This window comes from Festucalex cinctus, chromosome 16, assembly GCF_051991245.1.
Source record: "Festucalex cinctus isolate MCC-2025b chromosome 16, RoL_Fcin_1.0, whole genome shotgun sequence".
NCBI classification, from domain to species: domain Eukaryota; kingdom Metazoa; phylum Chordata; class Actinopteri; order Syngnathiformes; family Syngnathidae; genus Festucalex; species Festucalex cinctus.
In genome coordinates, this window is record NC_135426.1 from 6465158 (window position 1) to 6493060 (window position 27903).

A 27903-nucleotide genomic window follows, 5' to 3' on the forward strand; every position below is an offset into this window, starting at 1 on the left:
AGAGGAAGAAAAATAAATGAAAATAGGTTACAAACTAACAATCTTAAAACATTATTCAACAAACTTTAAAAAATTTAACATAAGGAAGTTTAAAATGATAATGATAAAAAAAATAAAAATAAAAAAAAATAAAAAAAAATAAAAATAAAAATAAAAATAATAATTAAAAAAACACTTAATTAAAGCTGTTTAAAAGTCCCTAATCAAAGGTATAAGAAAAAAGCAAAGTTTTTAACCTGGATTTGAAAGCATTTACACTCGGGGCTGACTTCACTTCTGTTGGTAGCCTATTCCATCTGTGTGCAGCATAATAGCTAAATGCAGCTTCACCATGTTTGCTTCGAACTCTGGGTTCCACTAGTTGGCCCAAGTCTGTAGATCTCAGAGCCCTGCTGGGTTTGTACTCAATCAGCATTTCTTGGATATATTCAGGACCCAAACCATTTAGTGATTTATAGACGAGTAGCAGAACTTTAAAATCGATTCTACAGCTGACTGGGAGCCAGTGTAAATCCTTAAGTACTGGAGTAATATGTTCTGATCTTTTTGTTTTGGTCAGAACTCGAGCTGCAGCGTTCTGAATGAGCTGCAATTGTCTCATGTTCTTTTGAGAGAGTCCAGTCAGAAGACCGTTACAGTAATCTAGTCTGCTGGAGATAAAAGCATGGATAAGCTTCTCTTGGTCTGCTTGAAGCATGCAGTCCTTCAGTCTGGATATGTTTTTCAGCTGGTAAAAGGCTGTTTTAGTGATGAATTTAATATGATTGCTGAAGGTCAGATCTGAGTCTATTAGTACCCCAAGATTTCGAACTTGGTCTTTAGTTTCTAAAGACAGTGACTCAAGCTGTTTTTTAACAGCAATCCTCTTTTCTTTATTGCCGAAAACAATGAGCTCCGTTTTGTTTTCGTTCAGCTGAAGGAAATTTTGGTTCATCCAGTTGTTGATGCTCTAGAGAATGACACAATGCGTTAATAGAACTGCTGTCATTTGGGGACATAGATAAATACAGTTCACAGGCAGTAATTGGTATGCAACCGCATGCAAGGGATCCAATTGCAGCTAAGTACGTAGCTAATACAGAGGACGTACATAAAGCTGATTTGGAATGTATTGTTCCATCTATAAAGCAGTCGAGGACAACACAAATCTGCTTTATATGATAGTAGTAAGGAAATACACACACATAGACATGAATGACATCAGTGTAGTTTTGTGCTGGTTGTTTAGCATATTATTGTTACACCTTGTACCATATGTCTCAGTTCAGACACTTGTCAGTTCAGAAATATTGGACTTTTCTCAGCAGCCAATCGGATTGCTTCAGTCAGTGCTATCATAGGGATTTCTATTGGTAGTTATCCATCAACTTCGAATCTGTGGGTTGCTGGGTTGACGATAAAGCGAACAATTCAGGGATCCATTTCACTGAGCTTCACGTGATCGTCACTTTTTTTTTTTTATTTCCAGATGGTATCCACACCACCTCGGCGCTTTGCACGCTCCGCGTCACCATCATCACCGACGACATGCTCACCAACAGTATCACGGTGCGCCTGGAGAACATGTCGCAGGAGCGCTTCCTGTCGCCCCTGCTCGGCCTCTTCGTGGACGGCGTGGCGGCGGTGCTGTCCACCAGGCGCGACGCCGTCTTCGTGTTCAACATCCAGAACGACACGGACGTGCAGGGCTCCATCCTCAACGTGACGTTCTCGGCCATGCAGCCCGGGGGAGGGCCCGGCAAGGGGACCTTCTTTCCTTCGGAGGAGCTGCAGGAGCAGATCTACCTGAACAGGACTCTGCTCAGGCTCATATCATCTCAGGAGGTAAACGTGCTGCATGGATGTTTGTACGCGGACGCAAACTTACCACAGCCAAAGTGCACTTCTTAAAAGTGATGGGTTGCTAACCTGCCGCGAGGTCCAAAAAAGACAAGAGGCAATGCTGGGTTATTTATACCTAGTGCATCGGTTACCAGGTTGTCAGTGTAGTTGTGATTAAAAATAATAAGAAGAACCATTGGTTACACCGTAAGCCAATAAGAAAATTGAAGCAAACCAAAGAAAATACAATTTATTTAACAAAGTAACTAAAAGCGCGCGCATTGACAGAAATCTTTAAAAATATGTATCACCGAAGTGAAGAAATGAAATTAGGTTTGTAAATGTTTGTAAAAAGTCCGGACTATGAAATTGATATAAAATGTTTTAAAGACCTTTTAATGCTTATAATTCTTTCATGACCACACTCATAAATTCATATGATAAATATTGTAAAAAGATTGCAATTCATGCTCAAAGCCGAAAAAAAAAAAAAAAAAAAAACGCTACTCGTAATCCTTGGATGAAAAATTGGGTGAAAAATGCTTGTAAGAAAAAAAAAATGTCTACACAGAATGTTTCTCAAACAAAGAACACAAGATGCAGATTCTAGGTATAAAAAAAATATATAAAAATAAATTTGTATCCATTCTAAGAAGCCAAAAAAGAGCACAGCCTCACCAAATTACTAGACAGAAGTCAAAGTAGTACAAAAAATACCTGGGATATAATAAATACAGTTTTGACTAAAGACAAGGCAAAACCATTTTTTTCCCAAATTATTTTATTAAGGATCATTTGGTAACTTATGATAAAGAGAAAATTGCAAACAAATTCAAGGACCACTTTGTGAAGATTGCCCCAAGAATATCACAAAATATCCCTGATGAAAATATCAATACAAACGTTTATAGTATTTTTCTTGAGGCTGTACAAGCTAGTGAAATTTTGAACATAATTCAATCAAACAATTATATACTTATGAATCTACCACTCATAAAGCAAATCATAAACGTGATTATAAGCCTTTCATTTTAAATTTTAAATTTCTCATTTATAACAGAAACTTTCCCAGAACAAATGAAAATAAATAAAGTAGTCCCACTCTTCAAAAAGGAAATAAGAATTATTATTATTATTATTATTATTATTATTATTATTATTTTTTTTTATTTTTATTTTTTATTTTATTTTTTTTTTTGTTACAGACCTTTATCTCTACTCCCACAGCTTTCTAAAATATTGGCAAAATTGTATGCAACAAGATTAAATAAATGTATTGATAAGTAGAACATTTTTAGTAATAGCCATTATGGTTTTCACTCCAATCAATCAACCAATTTGCATGAAAGGAGTTACTGGAGTTAACTGACCTGAATCAAAAGGTATGTGGGAAAAAAAGCAAAGTTTTTGATCTGGATTCACAGCATTTACACTCAGATTTCACTTTTGTTGGCATCTTATTCCGTTTGCGTGCAGTACAACAGCTAAATGCTGCTTCACCATGTTTGCTTAGGACTCTATAAAATGCACTCCTTGATATTGGATGGCTGAATTTTGCCCGTCATGCATTAGTCACTGAAGGAAAATCTGTATGAAAGCGTACTTGCTGTATAATGAAGCATAGCATTCACATTTTTGAAACTATATTCTCAACTTTCTTCTTTTTTTTGTGTAGGTTTTGCCCTTCGACGACAACATTTGCCTGCGCGAGCCCTGCGAAAACTACATGAAGTGCGTGTCCGTGCTCAAGTTCGACAGCTCGCCCCCCTTCATCGCGTCCAGCACGGTTCTGTTCCGACCCATCCACCCCATCAACGGGCTGCGTTGCCGCTGCCCCGTCGGCTTCACGGGCGACTACTGCGAGACGGAGATCGACCTTTGCTACTCGGGGCCGTGCAAGAACAACGGCCGCTGTCGCAGCCGAGAGGGCGGCTACACTTGCGAGTGCCTGGAAGACTTCACCGGTGAGAGACTCTTTTGGGGTGAAACACTTTTTGGGAATATTTGCCCATGTTCATCTGATGACCGACAGTCTCTTCTCCCGTGTCTCTCTCTAATAGGTCAGAACGAGACAGGCTTCATCGCCCTGTCCTCCCTTCTCTTCCTCCCATCTTATCTGATCTAATTATCCCATTATACCTGTCTCGCTCACTCATTGACCCACCCGCTCTCGCTCCCCCTTTTTCCCCCAAGCATGTTTTACGTACCAAAAATGGAGTGCCGGTTCACTTTCGGAGGTCACAGTGCAACACTTGGACCCATCGCTGTCCCATAATTGGGCCGATGACAGCGTTCTCCTTGGGTTTCCGCATTACAGGGAAACAGATCCTTATAATTCAGCCCACGGAAAATGGGATTATGCCGCAGAGAGAAGGGCCATTACCTGGTTCCAGGCTGTTGTGGAGACGGTTTGGGTCCCGATCATGTCTGGACAGTTGTATAAAATGTTGCCCATGAGTAGTGGAATTTCTATGGCTAAAACCAAAAAACTTGGACTTTTGGGAGAAAAGTCATGGTCATTTGCATCTATAAAACAATAATACATTTCAACGCAGGTAGAGCTACAATATAGAGGTGGGTGGAGACCCACAAATCACGCAACGAAAGTAAAAAAAAAAATAAAAAAAAATCCTTGTGGATATGTGCATTCGTTATGTTAATTCCACCTCAAAGTGGTACTTGGATGGGTTTAAGTGGATGTTATCTTGACGTAGATTCATGATATTTACCTGAGGAATTGATCTTACCGTGGCACGCCCTTCCCCGCCCACAAAATCCGATGAGCAGCGCCCTCCGACATTTACCGGTTGAGATAAGCTAAAGTGCATTCACACGCAGTAATGGAAAAGTTGTCAAACCTTCCTTGTGATATTTCTCTTTGAAGCAAGCAAAGGGGGCTTTAATTTTTTTTAGTGAAGGGTATCTTCACTCCCTCACCATACAATTTTGCCCCAAAACAAAAGGAAATACACGTCGCTATCTGCTGCTGCAGAAAACCGAAGTTTTTGGACATTATTCCTGTCAAGCCGGGTAAGAATGCATTTATATGACCTCATAGTTTCAATTTTTTGTTGGCATTATAGTAAATGGTAAGTCACCTGGAGCTATCGTTGAGCCTTTGGCTAAAAACGATAATGAGGGAACATGACCTTCGTGCAGACGTAGTAGTTTCTGATCATTTTGGAGGGATTTGACTGGTCGTGTGTGCGATCTTCCACAATGTTGGATCCAGCGCAGACATTTTTCGTAGTTGTTTGAGGGTTTAGGGAAGGGAATAAACCAGACAGTGTCTCTCTACCACAGGACGCCGGTTAGTCGATCGGGATAACGGCTATCACTCTTATACTAGCCGTGACTACAGCGTTTAACCGTTTTTATTGATTTTTTTTCTTGGCTTTGGACAACCACGCAATGCACTACCTACTGCAGGATTACTTTTGTTTGTCCGCAGCAAAGCACACGTGCCGTTGCAGGCATGACATCTTGCGTCTTGATTGGTTTACTAGGTCATGTAGGTGTGGTTTACGGTAAGGTCTATTTTCAAGGTCTCTTCCTGTAAATCGTCTTCATCACTAAACTAAGCCAAATATGTCAGTACCTACTTGGGGCTTTGTCGTTAAGATGGAGTTTGCTTCAGAGGACATGTCGAGGATACGCAGGACAAGATGGACTCTCTAATTCCTTCGTCTCTTTCCCATAGGCGAACACTGCGAGGTGAACGCCTCGTCGGATAGCTGCGTGCCAGGCGTGTGCAAGAACGGTGGCGAATGCGTGAACAGGCTCGCCGGCGGTTTCACGTGCCGATGTCTGCCCGGCGAGTACGAGAAGCCTTACTGCGAGATGACCACGCGCAGCTTCCCTGGCCAGTCCTTCGTCACCTTCAGGGGTCTGCGGCAAAGGTTCCACTTTACCGTCTCTCTCATGTGAGTTGCTCCAACTTTTGTTCGTTCCCTCGCACTCCTTTTCAATTTAATGCACACGTAAGCACTTCCATACTCTACTGTATTTTATTGTGACGGTCAGAGAGTAATGTAAAGCCAAGTTTAATCTGGATCTGATCCAGATCTGTGCATTTTGCAATGATTCAAATTTATCGTGGAAAACCACCTTTAACATTAGACATTCATTCATCACAGTGTCAGAAAATGTCATATTACATGAAGTGTAATCTGGATCTAATCCACATTGTAGTTTGAATGATCCAGATTGTGCAGCCATTAAATTTAGTACTTGGGCTAACTGCGTTTCACATTTTTACTTGCTCATCTCTATCAGATTGTATTTCATTTAAAAGTTTAGAACTTGTAGTTTAAACTGGACTTTAATTTGGAACTGATTCAGATTGTGCAGCATTTAAATTGAACATTAACAATTAGATGCTCACATCTCTGTTGAATCATGTTTGATTTGATTTTGAACACATATCCTCTAATGTAGTACTAAATTTAATCTAGATCTGATCCCGATTAGCACATTTAGATTTAACATAAGCAACCAATTTCGATGCTCATATCTTCATCGAATCTGAACACATTTGTGTTTGAAATTGAGCTCAATCTGGATCTGAAAACAACATGGAACATCTTTTTGATACGTAAGAAAGATTGATAATCTTGTGTGCATGCAACATGTATGAACAAATGTCAACAAGATCTGAGACACATTTAACATACTTGGATGCTCATATCTCGATCAAATCGCTTCCAAACTGGTTTAAATTTATTGCGCTTGTTCTTGATCTATTTTGTTGTACTGTATGTTTGTATTATTTTAATGGTGGAAAAGAAGTTTCAAATTAGATACAAGGTGTTCGTCATACACTGTTGATATCATAATAGAACATTCTTGCTTGTTTTGCTTCCTGTAATAAAGGTAGGAAAGTTAAAGCAATAATGACGGGAGTCGATCAGTCGTATGACAGTGAGAAAAAAAAGTTTGCGCTGCCCTCAAAACAGGAAAGTCTTTGTGATGAGTTTCCCTTATCAGCGTCTGGCTACAGCCCTGCCGACTTCCTGGCTCGCTGGCATCTGCCGGCTGACTCCTCTGCCCTCACCTTGCATTCCCAAAAGACTCGCACGTGAACTTTGCTCACTCGCCGGCCGGGTTTGCCGCTTTGCTATCGCACGGGCACACAGCATCTAGTGAAGGTGGGGTGGAGGTGGGGGCCCACTTTCCTGTCCAAACACCATACGCTACACATTTCCTGCTTTCTCTTACTTAATCACTCGATGTGATTGCTTATGTTTTTGTGGTCTGTTTGGTGCTTTTTACCAGGTTTGCGACAAGAGAAAGAAACGCCCTGCTCCTCTACAACGGCCGATTCAATGAGAAACACGACTTCATCGCTTTGGAAATCATCGACGAGCAGATTCAACTCACCTTCTCTGGAGGTTAGGCCAATTTCCTCAAGTTTCCTGAATGCACCTCCAAACCTGACATTCATCCTGATGTTTGTGTTTCTGGGCACAGACAGAAATTGACAGTTTCCTCCTAATGTTATCTTAAAGTGCCCAACCACCGTGTCAAATAAACACATTTGTGCGCATTCTCACATGCTGATAACCGCTGATTCACAGATCAAAAGCGTATCGGGATTGTTTTCCGACTCACTAAGTTTTCCCATGGTTCTGTACAAGTCTCGTGAGGGTGTGCAAAAGTGGAGGGGATACAGTTCAATACGATTACTTGAATCCTGTTTTGGGAATACTGCCAAATCTGAAGTATGACTGTAAAGTTGAGTGCACTCATTTTGAAATTAAATGTGGATTACGAGCTAATAAGAGGTGGAAGAGGAAAATCTTTGATTGTTATTGTGTTAACTTTGCACGTGATTAATAATGTGACATGGGCTGCATGATAAAACCTCCACCAGGGAGATTTTTGTTAGCTGATATGTGTCTTGATTTTTGTTTGTTTTCTTCTGGAATTTAATTTTGAAATTGAAACAAAAAATGTAGAAAATAGTTTTGTGATTAAAACCTGTCCAACTGTGATTCAAACAATTGTGTTAATTTAATAAATGTAATTAAAAATGCTTGTTTTGTCTAAGCTCAGGATTAAATATGACCTCCATTGTTGGCCATTAAAATGCCTTGTACACATTTAATCATTGAGTTTTGCTGTTGACAAATGTTTCAGAAGGCTTTCTAAAGCAACACACATGCACAAAAGAACACTCTTGTCAGTGTTGTGGATTCTTGCCCGGGGCCAGCCACTCCTGCCTTTGACAAACAAAGCCATTTATCAGTAAAGCCGGAGTCTTTGCGGCTTGCGCTATGCTCAAGTGGAGACACTGACAGCGCGCTTTTCCCTAACTCATGATTTATGATCACGGCGTGGCCGTGATGGGCGGGTTTGCATCAAGTTGTGACGCAACCTGTTTTTGCCACTTTTTAACATTTAAAAACATCCGTTTGTTTCCTTCACCTTCTATCTTTTTTGTCCTCCAGGTGAGACCAAGACCACCGTGTCCCCGTTCGTCCCAGGCGGTGTCAGTGATGGCCAGTGGCATTCCGTGCAGCTCCACTACTACAACAAGGTAAGTTGCTGCCAGTATAGTGATAGGAGGTTATTTCAAATTTGTTCCCACGGTGGCCCTCTTGCATTTTTTTTTTTTTTTTTAAATCAAGCGCTATCTCCAAGTGATTATATCCAATTGTGTCTCATGTATCCACTTTGAGGTGAAATATCATATGTCAGAGGAGCTTCTCCTTCAAGTCACATGTCAGGTGTTATTTTCCCAACAAACTTCCAGAGCCCGCAGCTATTGTTCTAATCGGTTTTAAAGCGGGCTGGGAATGAGATAACCCTTGTAACCTCTGAGAATGAGAGGTAACTCGGAGTTCAATGTACACTAACTCACGAAAAAAAAATGATGTGATGGGCTAAGGTGTGTAATTTCAGGATGAACCTGCAATGCACTGTGACCTTGAAAGGTTAACTTTATTTACCTTGTCAGTAGGTTTTGAACTGTGTGCTGTTCTCCAACAACAAGCTGAAAGACAAAATCCAAATTAAATTTTGATTCCATGAACATTCTCCACTTCTTTGCCTCTCTGTACCTCAAAGCCACAACATTAACCATGCACAATATAATGGGATCCAATGCAAATGGTGATTTTTCTGGCAATTGTAAAATTGTAGTGTTTTTGCCTTAATGCTATTGTATTACATTGCATGTGCACCTAATAAAGTGTCCGGTGAATAGGGGTGTGAATTGCCTAGTACCTGACGATTCGATTCGTATCACGATTCACAGGTTACGATTCGATTCGATACCGATTAATCCCGATACGAATTTATAAGGCGATTGTTGCGATTTTTTTTCATTCAAATTTAGAAAATACTAATCAGTAAGCTTGTAGAGTGTAAGATTTATATGAAAATGTATTATTTATTTATCTGAAATTGCAGTCTTATAGAGGTTGTAATCTGTTTCATGTTTGAACAGCATTAAAATAAAATATTAAGGCTTAATGTTCCGTTCATATAACATTCTTCCATGCTCAAGGTGTGAATCCTAAAAAAAAAAAAAAAAAAAAAAAAATCGATTCTGCCGATTATTGAATCGATTCGAGAATCGCGCGATGTAGTATCGCGATATATCGCCGAATCAATTTTTTTTTTAACACCCCTACCGGTGAATATGTATTGAAATTTTAAATACAGTTAATGTGCAACTTACGTGAACGCTATATTAGTTTGCAGCAATTGAGTTTAATCTTCAACAGCATAAAAATCTAAAAAATAATATTTAAAATATACTGTTATTTCGACTATTAATACATTAAATATGTTATGCAGATAATTGAGAAATTAACTCATTCACTCTCAGCCATTATCACTCAAACACCCTTTGCTCCCACTGTTTTACTAGCTTTTGACTGATTTTGCAAGGCCCACAGAATATTGTGTTATATTGCTATAAAAACATGGAACATACCAAAAGAAAGATTTGAGTCTCTTCTTTCATCAGGAAAAAAAAAAAGTACGTTTCTATCCGTTTCCATTTTGAAGCAATTAGCTCTATACTGCGACTAAGTTTCATCAATTTCAAATTCCTGGTGAAAACACTGGCAGAAAGAGCTTGTTGCAACATGGCCCTGCCTGATCTTTTATACTCTGCTGGACGTTTTTTGCAATAACTACCATTGCCACTACCACTAGTCTTCTGTACACTATCTGCATTAAAAAACAAAAACAAAAACAAAAACACACGTGTAAATACGTTTTTGGGAGTGGAGGATAAAGTATTAAAAAACATGTTTACATTTTTTGGGTTTGAATGATTTACAAAAAAAAAAAAAAAAAAGTCAGACATCACAGGTCGTATGTGGAAAGGGGCTACATGTTGACATGTGAAGGCACAATAGCAAGGTACCGGTAATATTTTGTTTTGAATTCTGCGTGAAAGCCAGCATGTGGACGGGTTTTGCGCTGACATAGCCGCTTTCGAGTGTCGCAGTGGGGAATATGTTCCAGCCAGCTTTGAGTGGATGTCCTGTATTTTTGTGGCTCAAATATGATGAGATAAAGTAGCATCTGTTTTTATATGCGATGGCCAGTTGACTGTTGCCAGTAAGTGGGGCGTGGTTACAGCAACCAACATACTATACAAGCCATATCAAAAGCATTTTTCCTACATTTTACTTTTATTTAGATTTTTTTTTGTCCACTTTTTGGACCATGGTTTCACATTTCACAGGTGCTTTGTCTCAAGTACGAACACAGGTTCACTGTCACTGGTCTTGACAGGCCAGCATTCATCACGCGTGACGAATGGCTGGCGAACAGGACGGTCCGTGTTAGCTGCAGGGTCAACTTTTTGTGCTCATTGTCAGGATTTGTGGAATGACACGGATGCTCCAAATAGGCACTCTGGAAACAACACCACCATCCTGCACGTTTTGTTTTATTTTGTGCTCGTTGGCTTCTGATCTTACTCTCTTTGTTTTTGCTCCTTTTTTGTTTCCACTCACATCATCATAAGTATATAATCTCACAAACCACTGGGTGGATCCACAACAGTATCACGCAATGATTTACAAAGTGGCTGACACATACCGTTGCATTAGCCAGTGGTTGACAATCATTGACACACGGCCATCTTTTTCTTCACGAGTTGAGTGATCAGAGGCAATCTGTAATCGAAACCCCCTCGCATCACTTCCTCCCGGAGGGGTTCATGTAAGCATATACAGCAAAACGCTCACAATGGACACGCATATTTTTTTCTAATATCCTGCCTAGCCCTTAAGGTGACTTTTGAAGAGGTGATGTAATCCAGATGCATGTCAGCCAAGTTTAACCCCACGCAGATAACGTTGTCTTTGATCAGATGTTATCCAGCTGGGAGCTTTTTTTAGGGCTTCTAAATAGACATAAATTGAGATTGATGCGTCTTAAAATGACTAACTAGAGCTACCTGCGAAACAAGTGAATAAGACGTTATTAAGTTACACTCAAATGTGTATTTTAATGACTAACAACAGGGAGAAAGCAGTCCATATGCCTGAATGTGTATTTATCCAGTTTAGAATGGACACATTGTATGTAGAAACTAATTTACACATAATTATGGAAATCTTAAAAGGATCCACTAGGTATGAATAGACGGTTGTTATTCTTACACGAGCCCACTCATGCGTTAACGACCCCTAAAATGGCACACAATGCTCGCACGCACGCACAGAAGGTGATTTAGTGGGTCAGATGATGGTGAGACGGTTAAAGATTGCACAGGGGGTCCGCAGACAGCACACACGCACACACACGCACACCACCCCCTTTTCATTTTATTGGAGCCACTCTTCAGAAGACCCGGGGTGCCTTGGCTCAAAAACAATAGGTCAAAGGTTTAGGGGAGGAGGGGTTGCCGTGGAAACAGACGAGGATTTTGCCATTGTTTGTCACCCTGCGAGGCAGTTGGAAGAGGGCTACTCTTTACAGTAATGTACTCCTCAGCAGTCCGTCCAAAACTGTACTTATGAGTCACTATATGCATTCTTTGCTGTTTTTTTCCCCCCTGCTGTGAGCAGTTACATATACAGTGATATTATGTCGACAACATTCCCAGACAGGCTGAGCAGAGTCTTATCAGCAAAGTAGCCAGAAGTTTTTTGCAGCTTCTGCTGTTGGCCAACCTCTCGCTCTCACTTGTGTGTCGCTTTAGGCAGACGTTTCATCATCCAAAGCAAAATGTACATGTGAACTGACTTCACAGTATAGTGCAAAAATACTTAAGCTATAGCTGTACATGATTGGCATGTACTTTATTGGAAATGGGGTTGGCCTTCTTGTTACTGTGCTGTAAATCCGCTTCCTTTATTTCCTCCCATCCATTTGTAATCCTTATTTCTGTCCTTCCTTCTGAGTTTCCTCCTTTCCTCTTCTTTCCTACTCTCCTTCCTTCCTTCTTGATTTTAGACATCCTTTCTTCCTTCCATCGTCCCTTTCTACCGTCCTTCCTCCATTCTTTTGCCCATCCTTCCTTCCATTGTTTCCTTCTTCATTCCATCCTTCCTTTCATACTGTATGTGCATCCTTTCCATTCTTCCTTCCTTAAATCCTTTTGTCCATCCTTACCGTCCTTCCCTTCTGCCTTCTTGCCTTTCATTTGACTTCCTTCCTTCCTTCCTTCCTTCCTTCCTTCCTTCCTTCCTTCCTTCTTCCCTTTAACTCTGTGGTGGTTTTCTCCTTTTCCTTCCTTTCATTCTTCCATCCACCCTCTTTTTTTCTCCTTCCTTCCTTCTTTCCTTCCTTCCTTCCTTCCTTCCTTCCTTCCTTCCTTCCTTCCTTCCTTCCTTCCTTCCTTCCTTCCTTCCTTTAACTCTATGCTTGTTTCCTCCTTTTCCTTCTTTCCATTCTTCCATCCATCCCTTTTCCCTTCCTTCTGCCCTTTCATCTATCGCTTCTTTCACGACTCACCCCTTTTGCTCCTTCCTTTCTGCTTCTTTCTTCCTTTCATCTTCCCATCTGAGCATGCTTCCTTCTCACTTTTCTAAAATGGTACATTATTTTAAAAAGTGCAAATGTACTTTTGGCCCACTTTGCACAGAAGTTAGGTCACTAAAAGAAGTCCCATGCAGCTTTGTTTTGTGCGATTTGGGAATTTTGAGCCTGGTGAAAAGCTAAATGATGGTAAACATTATGTCCATGCAACAATGTCAGCCTTTGTCCGACTGCAATGTTATCTTGCACTATTGCTTTAAGGATATGGTTGGCCTCTCTGAAGCTGACAGCAGTGTTCTCTGATGAACGTTTGTGCATAAACATACGGGTTCATCGCTGTGTTGATCGTTGAGCATGTAATAAACACACAAAGTGCTGCAAGTGTTGTAGCATTGAAGAGTTGAGGTTCCCTTGGTAACAGCACTGACCACAAGGACAAGAATATTCCTTATTTGGGTGGTTTGAGTGCATCCTGGTGACACAGCTCCCATTTTATAAGTTGCACAAAAACGATAAACACGCAATGTGCGTATGTTAGGAGGAGAGTCGATGACATCATGCAGGAACAAAGTTGTGTTCATTCCTGTGGGCTTTTAATAGTTGCCTTATTGTGCATGCAAGTGTGTTTTATTTTTTTTTTATTTTTTTTTTTTTTTTTTTTTTTTTAAGGCTTGCGAGTCATCAGAGATAAACACACGGGTCCGTCTAATGTGGTGTCTCTCTCTTGCCCCAGGACGGGGGGAGTCTGGTGGACTCCAGCGGGCTTCTGCGGCTCCCGCTCTATACTGCCTGGTTGGAGCTCACGCAGAAGGAGGTAACCTTTGACCTCTTGTCTAGTCCCCACTGGTGCTGTCTTCCGCTCCTGGTGACTCGCTTGACCTAGAGGATGTTTTAGTTGCTGTCGTTTTCTGGTTTGGAAGTTGTTTGTGGACATGCTACTTCTTTCCCATGTCGATGTTTCACCTTGTAGTGATGCTCATCCATTTTATAATCATTCCGCTATTTCTTATCTCTGACGTGAGCACTATCAAGGCCACTTTTATGGCAGTCAAATATAATCAGTGATTAGGGAACATCCTTACTGGTGTTATCTTATAATTTACAATGCCTAGATAAATACATATTCTGTCTCGGAAATAAAAGTTAGAATTGCCAAACTAATATACAAATGCTTAGCTTAGTAAGTTGGAAGTTCATTCTCCAAAACTTTCTACTGATAGTGGCTAGCTGATATTACCTAAGAACCACATTTTCCTTTACATGTTCTGATAGGTAATGTTTTCATGTCTCTGTGTAATTGATACCTGAGTAACAGGTGCATTTCAAGTTTTGCATTGCTTCCTTGGAAATAAGCTAGTAGTGCTAGCGCAAGTTAGCGCAGCATATTAGCATTATAGCTGTATTAATATTATTTATATTTTGCAATGTTTATGATATTCAAATGTATTTTATTCTCAATTGGAATATAATAATTTTCAGAATACAATCTTACAAACCAACAAACGATCTTGTCCACACGTTACTTAATATTTATACTTGATTTATTAAGTCTGCGTGTCAAAATGCTTGACGACATTACAAATCAAACTTGAATTTCGCCCATGTCGCCGCGCACACAGTTTGTAAAGTCATACCAATACTTTTTGTCATCCGTTTCATCGAGGATCCGGTTACCTTTACCTTCGCTTTACACCATCCGAACATCTCTTTTGCTACTTTGAAAGCTTCCAACCGACAATGGCCGCCGTCCATCTGTTATGCTGACGGGTAGAAGCGCGCGCAACTGACGGGCACGACGGTAACGTATAGGCTTGAACGTAGGACATTGTAGCCCTTTGTGTGTGTGTGAATAATTCACACTTCTAGGTTTACACAGCCCCCGGGGGCAGGTGAGGTAATGCGGACATGAGTCTGTTGCTGAAGGTCTGACACGCTAACCTGTGCGCTAAAAAAGATCAATTGCACACATGGGAGGAAAACACGACATACATGACAATTATTGTCAGTTTATAAGGAAAATTAACACTTTTAATAGTTTGGTTTATTGGTTTGCACATATAAGCATGAACACATTACAAGTTAAAAAAACAAAAAAAACAAGTTGAAGTAAAATAAAAATTTAAAGGAAGAAAGAAAAAAAATGTCAATAATAAATTCCATAATTTACATGTTCAAGGAGTAGGAAGAAGCACACATACTCATCTAGTCCTACTCCCTTATTATTAATATTATATTTATATACTAACAAATTGCTCCTATTCAATAACATAGAAATAAAATTAAAACAATGGGAGATAAAAAGAAACATGCCTATCCCAAGTGCACAGATTATAAAGAAATGAGAAAATTGTAACATGTAATTTTGTTATTATGCTCTGCAATAGGATACATTACAATATATATATATATATATATATATATATATATATATATATATATATATATATATATATATATATATATATATATATATATATATATATATGAAATGTCATTTTCCAAGTGCAACCTCAACCATTTCATTAAAAGGTAAAGCACACTGTTACATACATGCATATAAAAAAATAAAATACATTTTGATAATATACTTTAACATTCATAATATTCAAAAAGTTGTGGAAAAACCCAAAAAAGCAATCTCGAAACATTTTTAAATTTTAATTGGAAAAGGTGTTTAACGTACACACGCACGCACGCACGCACGCATGCACGCATGCATGCACGCGTCCACCAAACAATGGTATTTCCTTCGGCCGGCCCAAATCAAATAAAAGCATGCGCGCCCGTCTTCCTTTATTATCGGACTGGAGCGGGTGGTCGTCTGCTGCGCGGGCCGCTCGCTTCCTTCCTCGCGCGCAAACACGTCCGCTCACTCAACAAAGTATTCCCTTCATCCGTCTTCGCGTATTTTCCCAGATTTGTTCATCCCTAATTTTGATGCTACTTTGACAAGAGTGTGAAAAATCTTTTGCATGAAACTCAATCTGTATTGTTGCTTTTTTTATTTTTTTTTTTTAATAATCCTGGCCTCAGGCGACTTGGCAAAGTCATGTTGACAGGAAGCTGATGATGATCGAGGTGTCAAACAGTGTGTGCGTGTATGCATGTAGCTGAGGTTTGGATGCATATGTTGTGATGTCATTTCGGCGTGTAGCACCCCCTCACCCCCCACCCCCTCATGCCCGCTGCTCTTTTGTTGCTCGCTGCGGGGATCAAGTGCGTCGCCATAGCTGCTATCGCCCCTGGAGACGACATTGTAGCGAGAGGGAATCTTCAACTGGCCGCAGGGCAAATAGGGGAGAGTCTCACGGGGGGGCCCCTCAAAGTGAGGGCCAAGTGCACTTTATTATAGAGGGGGGTCAAAAGGAAAACTGAAAAGTGTATCAAGTGTCCTGTGTGGTGCAGTGGTTCTAAAAAAAAAAAAAATACAAAACATCATATTTCATATTATTGTTAGCCACTAAAATTATGCATATTTTAAACATGAACACTATAGCTCAATAATAAATCTATTAAATTGCAATTAGATTAATATGCCATTTTCAAATTGCAACGGCTGCAATTATTGGGTGGGGGGAACCTGCTTCAATTTGATCAGTTGGTAAACTTTATTCTTTACATACATTTTATTATAGTATCTAACGAGTACTTAAAGGGTTACTTGACTCATTGAGCTATTTTCAGCAGTAAAAAGTTAATATTTAACTTCATTATTTTTCATATACAATTAATACCTTTAAAAAGTAATTTTTCAACTTACTGTCAACTGATGATGATATCACCTATGCTGAGGAAACAACCAATCATGGCTCAATTTGCTGACCAACCCCATAAAACAGGTGAGCCATGATTGGTTGTTACCTACTTCCTCAGCACAGGTGATGCCATCATCAGTCGACAGCAAGTACAAAAATTACTCTTTATTAACTGTTTGTGAAAAATAATGAAGTTATCAAATTAATTCTGGACAAAATATGAACTTTTCACTGGTGAAAATTGCTCAATGAGTCAAGTATCCCTTTAAGATGTGCAGTCAACATGTTTACATATAATAAACAGCATAATCTTTCAGCCTTGACTGAACACTGCTCAACTCATCTGCTCCCAAAAATGCATTAATATGTTTTATTTTAAATGTTTTAAGTGTCCCAAACATGTATTTATATGTTTTTAATGTTTTTTTATGCTAGAGCATACAGAAGGCTTTGATGCAGCCTCTCAACTGCAGAGAACCGTTGAAGCAATGATAGTACCTGCAAAAATGGCCAACAGGTGGCAGCAGAGTATACGAGATCAACCAGGGCCATGGTGAAAACAAGCTGATTTCCCCACAATTCTAAACAGATTTGTGAATAATGATAAAACTTAGCGATATTCTAATGCTAATTGCTGCAAAACGGAATCATATAGAAATATACTTTTTTTTTCCTGATGAAAGAAGAGACTTTCATCTTTCCTTTGGTAGGCTCCATGTTTTTTATAGCAAAAGAAGACAATATTCTGTGGGCCTTGCAAAATCAGTCAAAATCCAGTAAATAAGCCAGGAGTGAAGGGGGTTGCGTCAGTGAAAATGGATGGGAGGGAATGAGTTAAACATTTGAACGTGATTTCATATATTTTTAATCTGAATTACAAACCATGTGATGTATCTTTCAATTAAAAAAACAAACGAAAAAAACGTCAGCCCACCCCTGGTTTTGGTTCTGGTGCCCCTTTTGCTTCCCTTCCCTTTCCTCTTTTTCTTCACATCTTTATCTCGTCTGCTTCTTGCTTGACTGAGCTCACAAGGGATGCTGAGATCCTAATCGCTGACATGACATGCTCCCCTGCAGGTGGGCAAACACACACACACACACAGAGGCCTCTTTTTTTCTCCCTCTTCTCCACTTCACACTTTCCCTCTCATTTCTTTTATTTCTGTTTGTTAGCTCCTGATGACACAAAATGTTTCAATTCCTGCGGGGGAAAAAATAACACCCTTGGGAGTTGGTAGCTTTTGTCTTTTAGGCTTGTCTATATGTGTCCCTCTTGTTTCCCTTCCTGCTTTGTTTATGGCCCCGCCTGTATCTCATTACTCTTATCCCATTTATGTCGGGGACACATGCCGCTCACTTTTTTTTTTTTTTTTTTTTTTTTTTTTGTCTTTCTTTGGAGCGCCACCTCTCGAACAAACAATCAGAATGGAGCTGCTGTATTGTTGCACAAATCCTTGGTTATGCGCATTAATTGGTGGAAACATTGTGGCATTAAACTCTGAAAGTTTTGTTCAGGAACTTCTCATGTTTGATATTAATAAAAAAAAAATAAAAATAAAGGGATTGGTAGCCTGATTTTTCTAATCTGATCCACATTTTCGCAGATCAACATGAGCTGAGTCCTGGAGGAGGTATTAGCCTAGTTTGTAACTGGTTGCTATGTGCCAGCTGAAGGGCAACAATGAGCCTTTTTTTTGTCCCATCGTAAGCCAAAGAGAAGCCAGCGTATTTCTGGTAGCGAGGCGGGCAAAGTCAGCTAAGAGTCATGTTTGATTGTGCCAAGTTTTAAAAAAAAAAAAAAAAAAAAAAAAGAATGAAAAAAATAAACAAAGGTTCAGTGCCTGTAATCATTTTTCTTAATTTTGTGTTGTTAAAAAATAAATAAATAAATAATCCCATTTATTGCAGCCAAACATTGGGCGCCTGGGGATCCCCCACGGACCCTCCGGGGAGAAAGTGGCTGTGGTCGCCGTGGACGACTGCGACATCTCCATGGCGATCCGCTTCGGGAAGCAGATTGGGAACTACTCCTGCGCCGCTCAGGGAACACAGACCGGACAGAAGAAGTAAAAAACAAATGCACAACAATGCACACACAAATATGTCCTTTAATTACAAGTGCTGATTCAACTCATTGCTTAAATAGAGGTTAACAAGTATGGACTCTGAAATGTATTGAATTTTTACTTTCATGCAATATTTTTAACATTGTAATGACATGGCTCAATTGGGAAAAAAGCTAGCTAGCGTTAGCTTAGGCTCGTTTTTTATATATGTATATATACATATATATATATATATATATATATATATATATATATACATATATATATATATATATATATATATATATATATATATATATATATATATATATATATATATATATATATATATATATATATATATATATATATAAAATAATATTTAAAAAAAACAAACAAACAAAAAAGAAATCCTTCCTAACGCTCCATACATCCTGCCTGAGTCACTCTTGACATGCGAATGCACTGTTTATGCAAACATTTCAGCATTCAGGAGTTACAGCTTTCTTTGGCCGTTATTGTATCACATTAAATCTCTCAAAAGCCGTTGGCGTTTGATGTTTTATAAGCAGCCCCCACCTTACTTGACCCACGATGCTCTTGTTGCTATGATGCTAGCAGCAGCTTAGCCTTGTGACAGGCTTAAGACCTTTACCTCAGTTGCCTTTTTTTTTTTTTTCATGGGAAGAAAATACAATGATCGGTTTGTCACAAGAGCTGTCATAATTAATCAGTTAATTGATAAGGAATCACTTATCAAATTAATCGACAACTATTACAATAATGGAGTAGTCGTTTCGAGCCATTTTTTTTTATTTAATATTGCCTAAATCCTCTGATTTCAGCATATCAACAGTAATTGTTGACTGATTTCTGTAGTCCTTCATGAAAGAAAAAGATTATCTCTGTGTTTAATCAAAATAAGACATTTGCAAACATCTATTTTTTCTTTGGAAAACAATCACTGAACTGGTAACATAGTACCGTATCATCCCCCCCCCCCCTTTTTTTAATATACAAATACAATGGAATAACCACCAATCACTGGTTAATAAACAGTAATCAGGGGAAAAATGCTTTTGTAATAAAGAATCAGATTAGTCGATAGATGAATCAATTCTAAAAATGTTCGATAGTGACAGCACTGTTCGTCACAATTTCATTTTTTTTCTTCAGATCGCTAGACTTGACTGGGCCGCTGTTGCTCGGCGGCGTTCCCAACCTGCCGGAGGACTTCCCGGTGCGAAATCGAGACTTTGTGGGCTGCATGAGGAACCTGAGCATCGACAGCAAGCCCGTCGACATGGCGAGCTACATCGCCAACAACGGCACAACAGCAGGTTGGTCATATTTGACTTTGAGCTAGATGAACGCTATTTATCCTCAACATTCTCCACGGATGTGAACCTTTTTTTAGGGTGCCCTGCGAAAAGAAACTTCTGTGCACCGAGTGTGTGTCTGAATGGCGGAGTTTGCGTCAGCAAGTGGAACACGTACATCTGCGACTGCCCCACTGGCTACGGCGGCAGGAACTGCGAACAAGGTGAGGAAAACTACAGTGGTGGCTGGGGAAGATACAATTAACTCTTTGACCGCCAAATACGTTTAATAACGATTAATAAAATCAGGATGTATGCCACCATGAACGTTAAATGACGTCAACTACGTCTTTTTTTCTTTAAGTGTAGCGCTGCCTGATCAATGGGTTGTGGAATGGAAAACACCCAGTAACTATGGTCAGCAGATGGCAGCATTGTATCCCTTTTCAATAGGTTGCCGGTGTATGGAATTACAGTGTTCACTCGTGAATCGAGGGTTCATCTTTTGCGGCCTCGCTGTCTTTTTGGTTTGTTTATTTTTTTTATCTTTGCGCAGCCGTATCTCCCCAACCCTACGTCCGACCAGGGACAAACGGGCATACGCGGATTCGTCTCGACGAGATCTTTCCAACGGTGTCTGTCCTGTCACTCCACAACATTTAATTCCAGAGATAGAAAATATATACTGTGTTTGTTGTATAAGTAAATTAAAAAAAAAAAAAAAACATAAATGATGAATGAAAAAGTATTCAAAATAAACTAAAAAATCATACCAAAACAAAAAAACATATATAATAATTGAAAAAAAATACACTGTCCGTGTATAAGTAAATAAAAAACAAACAAACATACTTTTAATGGGAAAAAATGAATGTGAATGAAAAAGCATTTATAATAAAGTAAAAATCACACCAAAAACATATAATAAATATATATATATATATATATATATATATATATATATATATATATATATATATATATATATATATATATATATATATATATATATATATGTAATAGGGGTGTTAAGAAAATCGATTCGTCGATATATCGCGATACTACATCGCGCGATTCTCGAATCGATTCAATAAAAAAAAATCTATTTTTATTTTTTATTTTTTTTTATTTTATTTTTTTTAAAGAGCTCAGAATTGTTCATTCGGTAGTCTTACCGATTCAACGTCTTATCATCATTGCCTTTTTTTTTTTTTTTTTTTTTTGTGTGTGTGTGTGTGAATCGATTTTTAAACTTCCATTTTCAATGGAAAAATATTCAACAAAACGTCTGACTTCGGGTTAGGATTCACACCTTGAGCATGGAAGAATGTTATATGAACGGAACATTAAGCCTTAATATTTTATTTTAATGCTGTTCAAACATGAAACAGATTACAACCTCTATAAGACTGAAATTTCAGATAAATAAATAATACATTTTCATATAAATCTTACACTCTACAAGCTTACTGATTAGTATTTTCTAAATTTGAATGAAAAAAAAATCGCAACAATCGACTTATAAATTTGTATCGGGATTAATCGGTATCGAATCGAATCGTGACCTGTGAATCGTGATACGAATCGAATCGTACTAGGCAATTCACACCCCTAATATATATATATATATATATATATATACATATATATATATATATATATATATATATATATATATATATACATATATATATATATATATATATATATATATATATATATATATATATATATATGTATATATATATATATATATATATATATATATATATATATATATGTATATATATATATATATATATATATATATATATATATATATATATATATATATATATATATATATATATTTGGTCGGATTTATTTATTTTTTTAATTAACACATATTTCCATTATCGCGGGTAGTTTTTGGAATGTAACACCTGTGATAAACGAGCGAACACTGTACAATGAAACATGACGGAATCTGATGAAATCTGTTGAAATTGAACGTTTTCAAGGATGACTTGAATGATCAAAGCCTTTTTCACATTAAAGCTAATTCTCAGAGCGTCACGAAACAAAAAAATATTAGTGTCAAAGTCACCGTTGTGGAGAAAATGTATCTTTTCACAAAAAGATCATTTTCTTCTTGTTTTTCTATTTTCGCTAGAAACACTCAAATGACCTCTTTTCAAATGGTGATTACTAAAGAATCGAATAAGGTAGACACATACTTTTTTTTCCTAATAAAATAATGGAATGCGAGCTTTCATTTGGTACCCACATTGTAAATGTAGTAAAAGCACACAATATTCTGTTTGCCTTCAAAGTTGAGTTAAAATGCTCGAAATCGGCTGTTGGGATTGTTTTTTTTATGCGTGGCAGTAAAAGAGTTAGTCATTTTACATGTTCTTTATGCCCATAAATCTTATTTTTTTTATAGCCATTTCGACTGATTATAATTGGAAATGTTTACTAGCAAGCTGTGTATGTCAGCACTTTTGCTTTCTAGGTGTGTCTCAAATGCAAATGTGCATGCTTCTGCTTGCATCTCTGTGTGCGCACGTTTGTTTATATACAGGAGATGTGTGCGTGACTTCCAGGAAGTAGTGTCTGTTGGGTGTGGGTTTGAAGAGATCAGGTCAGCAGGGGCCACCGCCTCGTTTGAGTCAGTGTGACTCATGCAGCAGTCACAAAAAACAAGCATAGAAACTGATGAATGTGCATAAAAAAAAAATATATGTAAAAAAAACAAAAAAACACTCAAGCTTATTTTTCGGATCTGTCCAACAGTGATGCCGTCACCTCAGTTTTTTGACGGCAAGGCGCTGGTGTCGTGGAGCGATCCGGACGTCACCATCGCCATCCCTTGGTACATGGGCCTCATGTTCCGGACGCGGCAACCGGCCGGAACCTTGATGCAAGCCAACGCCGGCCCGTCCTCAACCATCAGCCTCATGGTGAGCGAGCCGCACAAGCGTTGAAACAGAATGCATCGAGAATCACGAGACGCCAAGCCCCCTTGGGCTGCGGAGAAGCACAGAGGAACCGAGAGCAATAATCCAGCAACCACACACGTTTCTCAGACAGCTTATATAGACAGTAAATCGATCCCATTGGTTGAGGCTAGACGAGGGTACCAGTACTGACATGGAATTATCTGATTGGCTGTTGACCCAGTAAAGCGATTAAAGATTCTTGATAGTGTTGTTCCGATATCGTTTTTTGGCCCCCGATACCGATACCGACACCCACCTTTGCAGTATCGGCCGATACCTAAGGTTTTTTTTTCCTCAACATGAAAAAGCTGTCCTGCTATTGGTTCAGAGCATTCAAGGGCCAATAGGATATCTTAGATCGGCATGCAGTGAACATGTCACATACCAGTGAATGGCGTGCACCAGCAAGACACAAGATGCTGCATCCAAAATCCTATATTAGCATTGAAATTAATGGTATTGGCATGTTACTTGTGAGTAGTCACCGATACCGATACCACTGTTTTAATGCGGTATCGGCGCCTCTGCCGATACCAGTATCGGTATCGGAACAACACTAATTCTTGACATCACATAACATCACATAGCATTAAACCAGCCGAAACCTGATGCTGGTTACATCAGTACAAAACACACACTTGACCTCAACTTAACAGGTCATGAACTCAAACTTAACAAACAAACCTCCTGCATGACTCGAGTCATGACACCGTCATTCCCGTGTTTGCCAATCCTTTCCCATTGGCGCAGGTGAGCGAGCAGCAGGTAAGGATGGAGGTGTTGCAAATGGAACAGATGGTGGCGTCGCTGAGCTTTGCGCAAGTTCGGGTCAACGACGGCGAGTGGCACCACCTGCTGGTGGAGCTGAGAAGTGTGAAGGACGGCAAGGCGCTCCGATATGTGGCGGCTGTTTCCTTGGACCACGGCATGTATAAGGTATCGTTTGGAGTGCGAGACATTCTTATTTGAAGTGCATCTTTTAATTGTTGTTCATTTAAGTAGAAGTCGGTGGTGATTGGCAACGACCTGCCGGGTTTGAAGCTTCAGACTCTTCATGTCGGAGGTTTGCCTGGAGAGGGCAACCACGTCAGGAAAGGATTTGTTGGTTGTATACAGGTCAGTACACTTTAGTCTGTGTTGTTTGTGTTTGGACCAGTGTTGCCGGTAACTTCGTAACTCAAAAAAATTTGCTTGCGAAAGTAACTAGTAGTCTAACGCGTTACTTTATTCTACAAAGTAGTCTGATTAAAGTTACTGTCCAGAGATTCAATGCGTTACTCCACATTTTCATGAAGAAGGCAAAATATCTCACTGTTGTAACAGTCACAAACAACTGCCGCTAACTACGAAGATGAGGTGGAAGTCATTGCTCACCACACTGAATTCAGCCATGGTCTGGTCGTGAATGGTTTGCACATTCAAAACAAAAGTGATGATACTTTTACTACTAGTTTTATTAACCAACAGGCACACAACGCAACAAAAAAGTGTACATTATGGACCATAAAAGTGGTAAAAAAATAATATATTTCCATCCTCAACTGGTCCGTGAAGCATTATGGGATGAGGTCGTCTCCGCCCTCTCGCCAGGGGAAAACGTGACTTGTCTGACACGGCGCGTGCGCGCACAACGAGTGACAACATGCAAAAGGAGACAGTTAGCAGAAGCCGGTGCCGTACATCTCGGTATTTCCATGGCTATTGAGTCCTCTCGGTGCACTTGTCCCGGGCCGGCGTTGGTACTGCTCGCGAGCCAAAAAGAATAACTCCCGTGACGATCCAATGCATGGATTCAAACGACACAGGTATGTCCCACAGCCAACACACCAGCTATGCTAAAAGCACACTGCAAGTATCTCTTTTCTCAGATTGTGGCTCCCTGTCAATGTCTACAACTAGCATGAGCAGCAGATAGGAGAACTGAGACGTGCCCGCGATTACGTCATCAAACTCAAAATGAACGACAGCCCAAAAAACAAAATATAAACAGTAGGGATTCCGTGGTCATCATCGTGTCTCAGATTAAAAAAACAAAAAAGATGTCATCCATTAACCAAAAATGAATGTGATGGCAAAAGAAAAACAAAAATTGTTCAAAACAAAAATTGTTGATTAAAAAGGGAAATTAAACTTTTGGAAATATTTTTGCATATATTAAGTGGTTAAAATGTGTTTGATAGATTTATTGTTCCATAAGGTGGCCTCATATTTCTTTTGGCTGGACGGTAGGTTTATTTCATGTCTTAAATTTATGTTTCTGAAATAATTCACAATGTGGACATATTCTGTTTAATTGTGTTGGTGTCTGTCTAAAGGTTAAATATTTATATTTAACATTAAATTATCAACCTTTTGTTTTCCTGATCCTTATTTTGAAGAGAAAAAAAAAAACAATTATAACTGTCAATAACTACTAATAAATATTTAAACTGATACATTTTTCAGTCATATCGCCCAGCCCTTTGTTCCGGTCCATTTAAATAATTGATTCAAAATATAAAAATATAGAAGACATATTTGTTTTCAACCTGGATAGATTTTTATTTTTTGTTTTAGAAAAAGTATTTACGTTACAAGAAGTCAAGAGAGACTGCCTATTTTGTTTTTCATAAAAAAAAACACCTTTATTTTCATGTTAAAAATACACTTTCAATAAAGTATTTGGAACTCCATTTCTACCGTATTATTTTTATGTTGTGATGGTGTTATCGGCAGCTGCTGAAAGTAACTAAAAAAGTAACGTTTAATCTAACTTAGTTACTTTTAAAATCAAGTAATCAGTAATGCAATTTAGTTACTTTTAAAACCAAGTAATCAGTAAAGTAACTAAGTTACTTTTTCAAGGTAACTGTGGCAACACTGGTTTGGACCAACGTTATTTTAGTTAACTCAAACGAAAAAACTAAAATTCAACCAACAATTTCGTTAACGAGATAAAATAAAAAACGAGAATCTTTAAAAAAAAAAAAAAAAGAAAACTAACTGAAACTGCATTTTATGTTTACAAAACTAACTATAATGACAGCAAAAATCTCCTTTGTTTTAGTCTTTGGTAATTAATTGAATGCATAAGCCTTTGGGGATCATTTCAAATGTGATTTTAAGTAGATTTATTTTGATATTAACCGGTTAACCGGAATAAGGACGTTTAAAAGTGTGTCACACACAAGTGACGTCATCTCGCAGCAGCCAATAGAAAATCACCTTCACATGAGATGTGACGTTTTTTAAATGTTCCCTCGTTATGACACGGTTCGCTTCTTGCGGTATCGCAGATTTTGTTTTGTGCAATTTTGAATGCATTTTTTTACATTATTGTACCTATTTTATAAAATTTATGAAGGTTTTGAACATTGAGAATGTTTAAACAAGAGAAATGTGAGAAAATGCACATGCTGCACTCCAACTTCAAGTTTTTGCAAACATAACTAAATAAATAAATACATAAATATGTTATTATTATTATTATAAATATCTATTATCATCTATTATTATTATTATTGAGAAGTGTCATTCAAACCATAAAAGTTTGATATTGCGGATTTAATACTTGAATAAATTTTTTTCCCCCACTAGTTCAAAATGAACTTGGAATTGTGTGCATAAAAAAAAAAAAAAAATTGAAAAAAAAAAAAAGGATTTGCGCACTTCTCCATCAGGGCGTCCGCATGGGCGAGACGTCGACCAACGTGGCCAACGTGATCATGTCTCGCGGCCTGAAGATCCGCGTGGAGGAGGGCTGCGACCTGGCCGACCCGTGCGACGCCAACGTCTGCCCCGAGAACAGCCACTGCAGCGACGACTGGAGCGCGCACACGTGCGTGTGCGACCCGGGTACCGACCAACCAGCCTCTGACACACGTTAAAAAAAAAATCCTCAAGGCTTCACCAGCTCATCATCGGCTCTTTTGTCTTGAAAGGCTATTTTGGGAACGAGTGCGTCGACGCCTGTCACCTCAACCCGTGCGAGCATGTTTCCACCTGTGCTCGCAAGCCCAGTTCCTCTCACGGCTACACTTGTGAGTGTGGTCACAACTACTACGGACAGTACTGCGAAAATGAGTAAGTCTTCTTTATCAACAAATGGTTTTGAGTGGCTCCATCTTAAAACGCATTCGAATCACAATGCCTAAGAATGCTTTAATATTAGACATCATTAACTGAAAGGCGTCATTGATCCTTTCCTGTCTAAGCAAGCAGGATGTTGGATTTCCCCCTCCGTCATGCTCAACTTGTCCTCCATAGATGTTTAGTCTCCGTGTGCCCGTTTACTTCTTATGTCACTGGTGCGGAACTGCAGATCACATCGGTCTTATCAGAGGATGTTTGTGTATTTAAACAGCCGAGTCACACTTGGGAAGAAAGATTTGGAGGAAGTTTATTGTAGATCCATGAAAAACAAATAAGGAACAATCAGATTTTCTACAAGAGGATAATTTAGTAGCCCTGTATGGAGGACCAAAACTGCCAACATTTGAAAAATGGACATAACAATTATAATTCAAAAAATTAAATACAAAAAAAATTAATATAAATTCAAATAAAAACAACACCCAAATAAATAAATCCAAATAAAAACAAATCCAAAACTACAAATTATAAAGATTCAAAAAATAAAAATAAATCTAAAATAAATGTTGAAATGCATACAAAAATAAATAAATAAATAGAATTCAATATCAATCAATAAATAAAAAGGCTCTGCTCTCACATTTATTTATTTCATGCTGCAGACAGTGTGTCAGCTCGAAATGTAATTCAAATGAGTGGGCGGTCCTAAGCATGTCTTGGTTGGGCTCCGTCGTTGCAAACTGCCTTTCAATGGTCATGTCGAGCAGCTGAAGTCCCAAGTTGTGGTGAAATAAATAAATGTGAGAGCATAGCCTTTTTATTTATTGATTGATATGTAATTCTATTTACGTATATTTATTTATTTATTTTGACATTTATTCTTATTTGCTTTTATTTTTTGAATCTTTTTTTTTTATTTTTGTTTGTTTTTATTTTTTTTTATTTATTGATGGATATATAT

General features: G+C 38.5%; 1 protein-coding gene across 6 annotated transcripts in view; it reads left to right on the forward strand.

Annotated features, from left to right (window-relative positions):
• Window positions 1-27903, forward strand: part of celsr1a (cadherin EGF LAG seven-pass G-type receptor 1a) — a 72594-nt gene that overhangs the window by 23241 nt on the left and 21450 nt on the right. For 4 of the 6 annotated variants that reach the window (XM_077500650.1, XM_077500649.1, XM_077500651.1 and 1 more), the window contains exons 2-15: window positions 1469-1824; window positions 3497-3785; window positions 5522-5744; window positions 7096-7211; window positions 8271-8359; window positions 13505-13585; window positions 18435-18592; window positions 19748-19911; window positions 19989-20114; window positions 22666-22832; window positions 23622-23807; window positions 23874-23987; window positions 26531-26705; window positions 26792-26933. In XM_077500650.1, coding sequence (XP_077356776.1) covers window positions 1469-1824; window positions 3497-3785; window positions 5522-5744; window positions 7096-7211; window positions 8271-8359; window positions 13505-13585; window positions 18435-18592; window positions 19748-19911; window positions 19989-20114; window positions 22666-22832; window positions 23622-23807; window positions 23874-23987; window positions 26531-26705; window positions 26792-26933 — 2386 coding nt within the window. The remainder of the gene's footprint in view (window positions 1-1468; window positions 1825-3496; window positions 3786-5521; window positions 5745-7095; window positions 7212-8270; window positions 8360-13504; window positions 13586-18434; window positions 18593-19747; window positions 19912-19988; window positions 20115-22665; window positions 22833-23621; window positions 23808-23873; window positions 23988-26530; window positions 26706-26791; window positions 26934-27903) is intronic. The other 2 variants (XM_077500653.1, XM_077500655.1) reach the window with 1 other exon arrangement.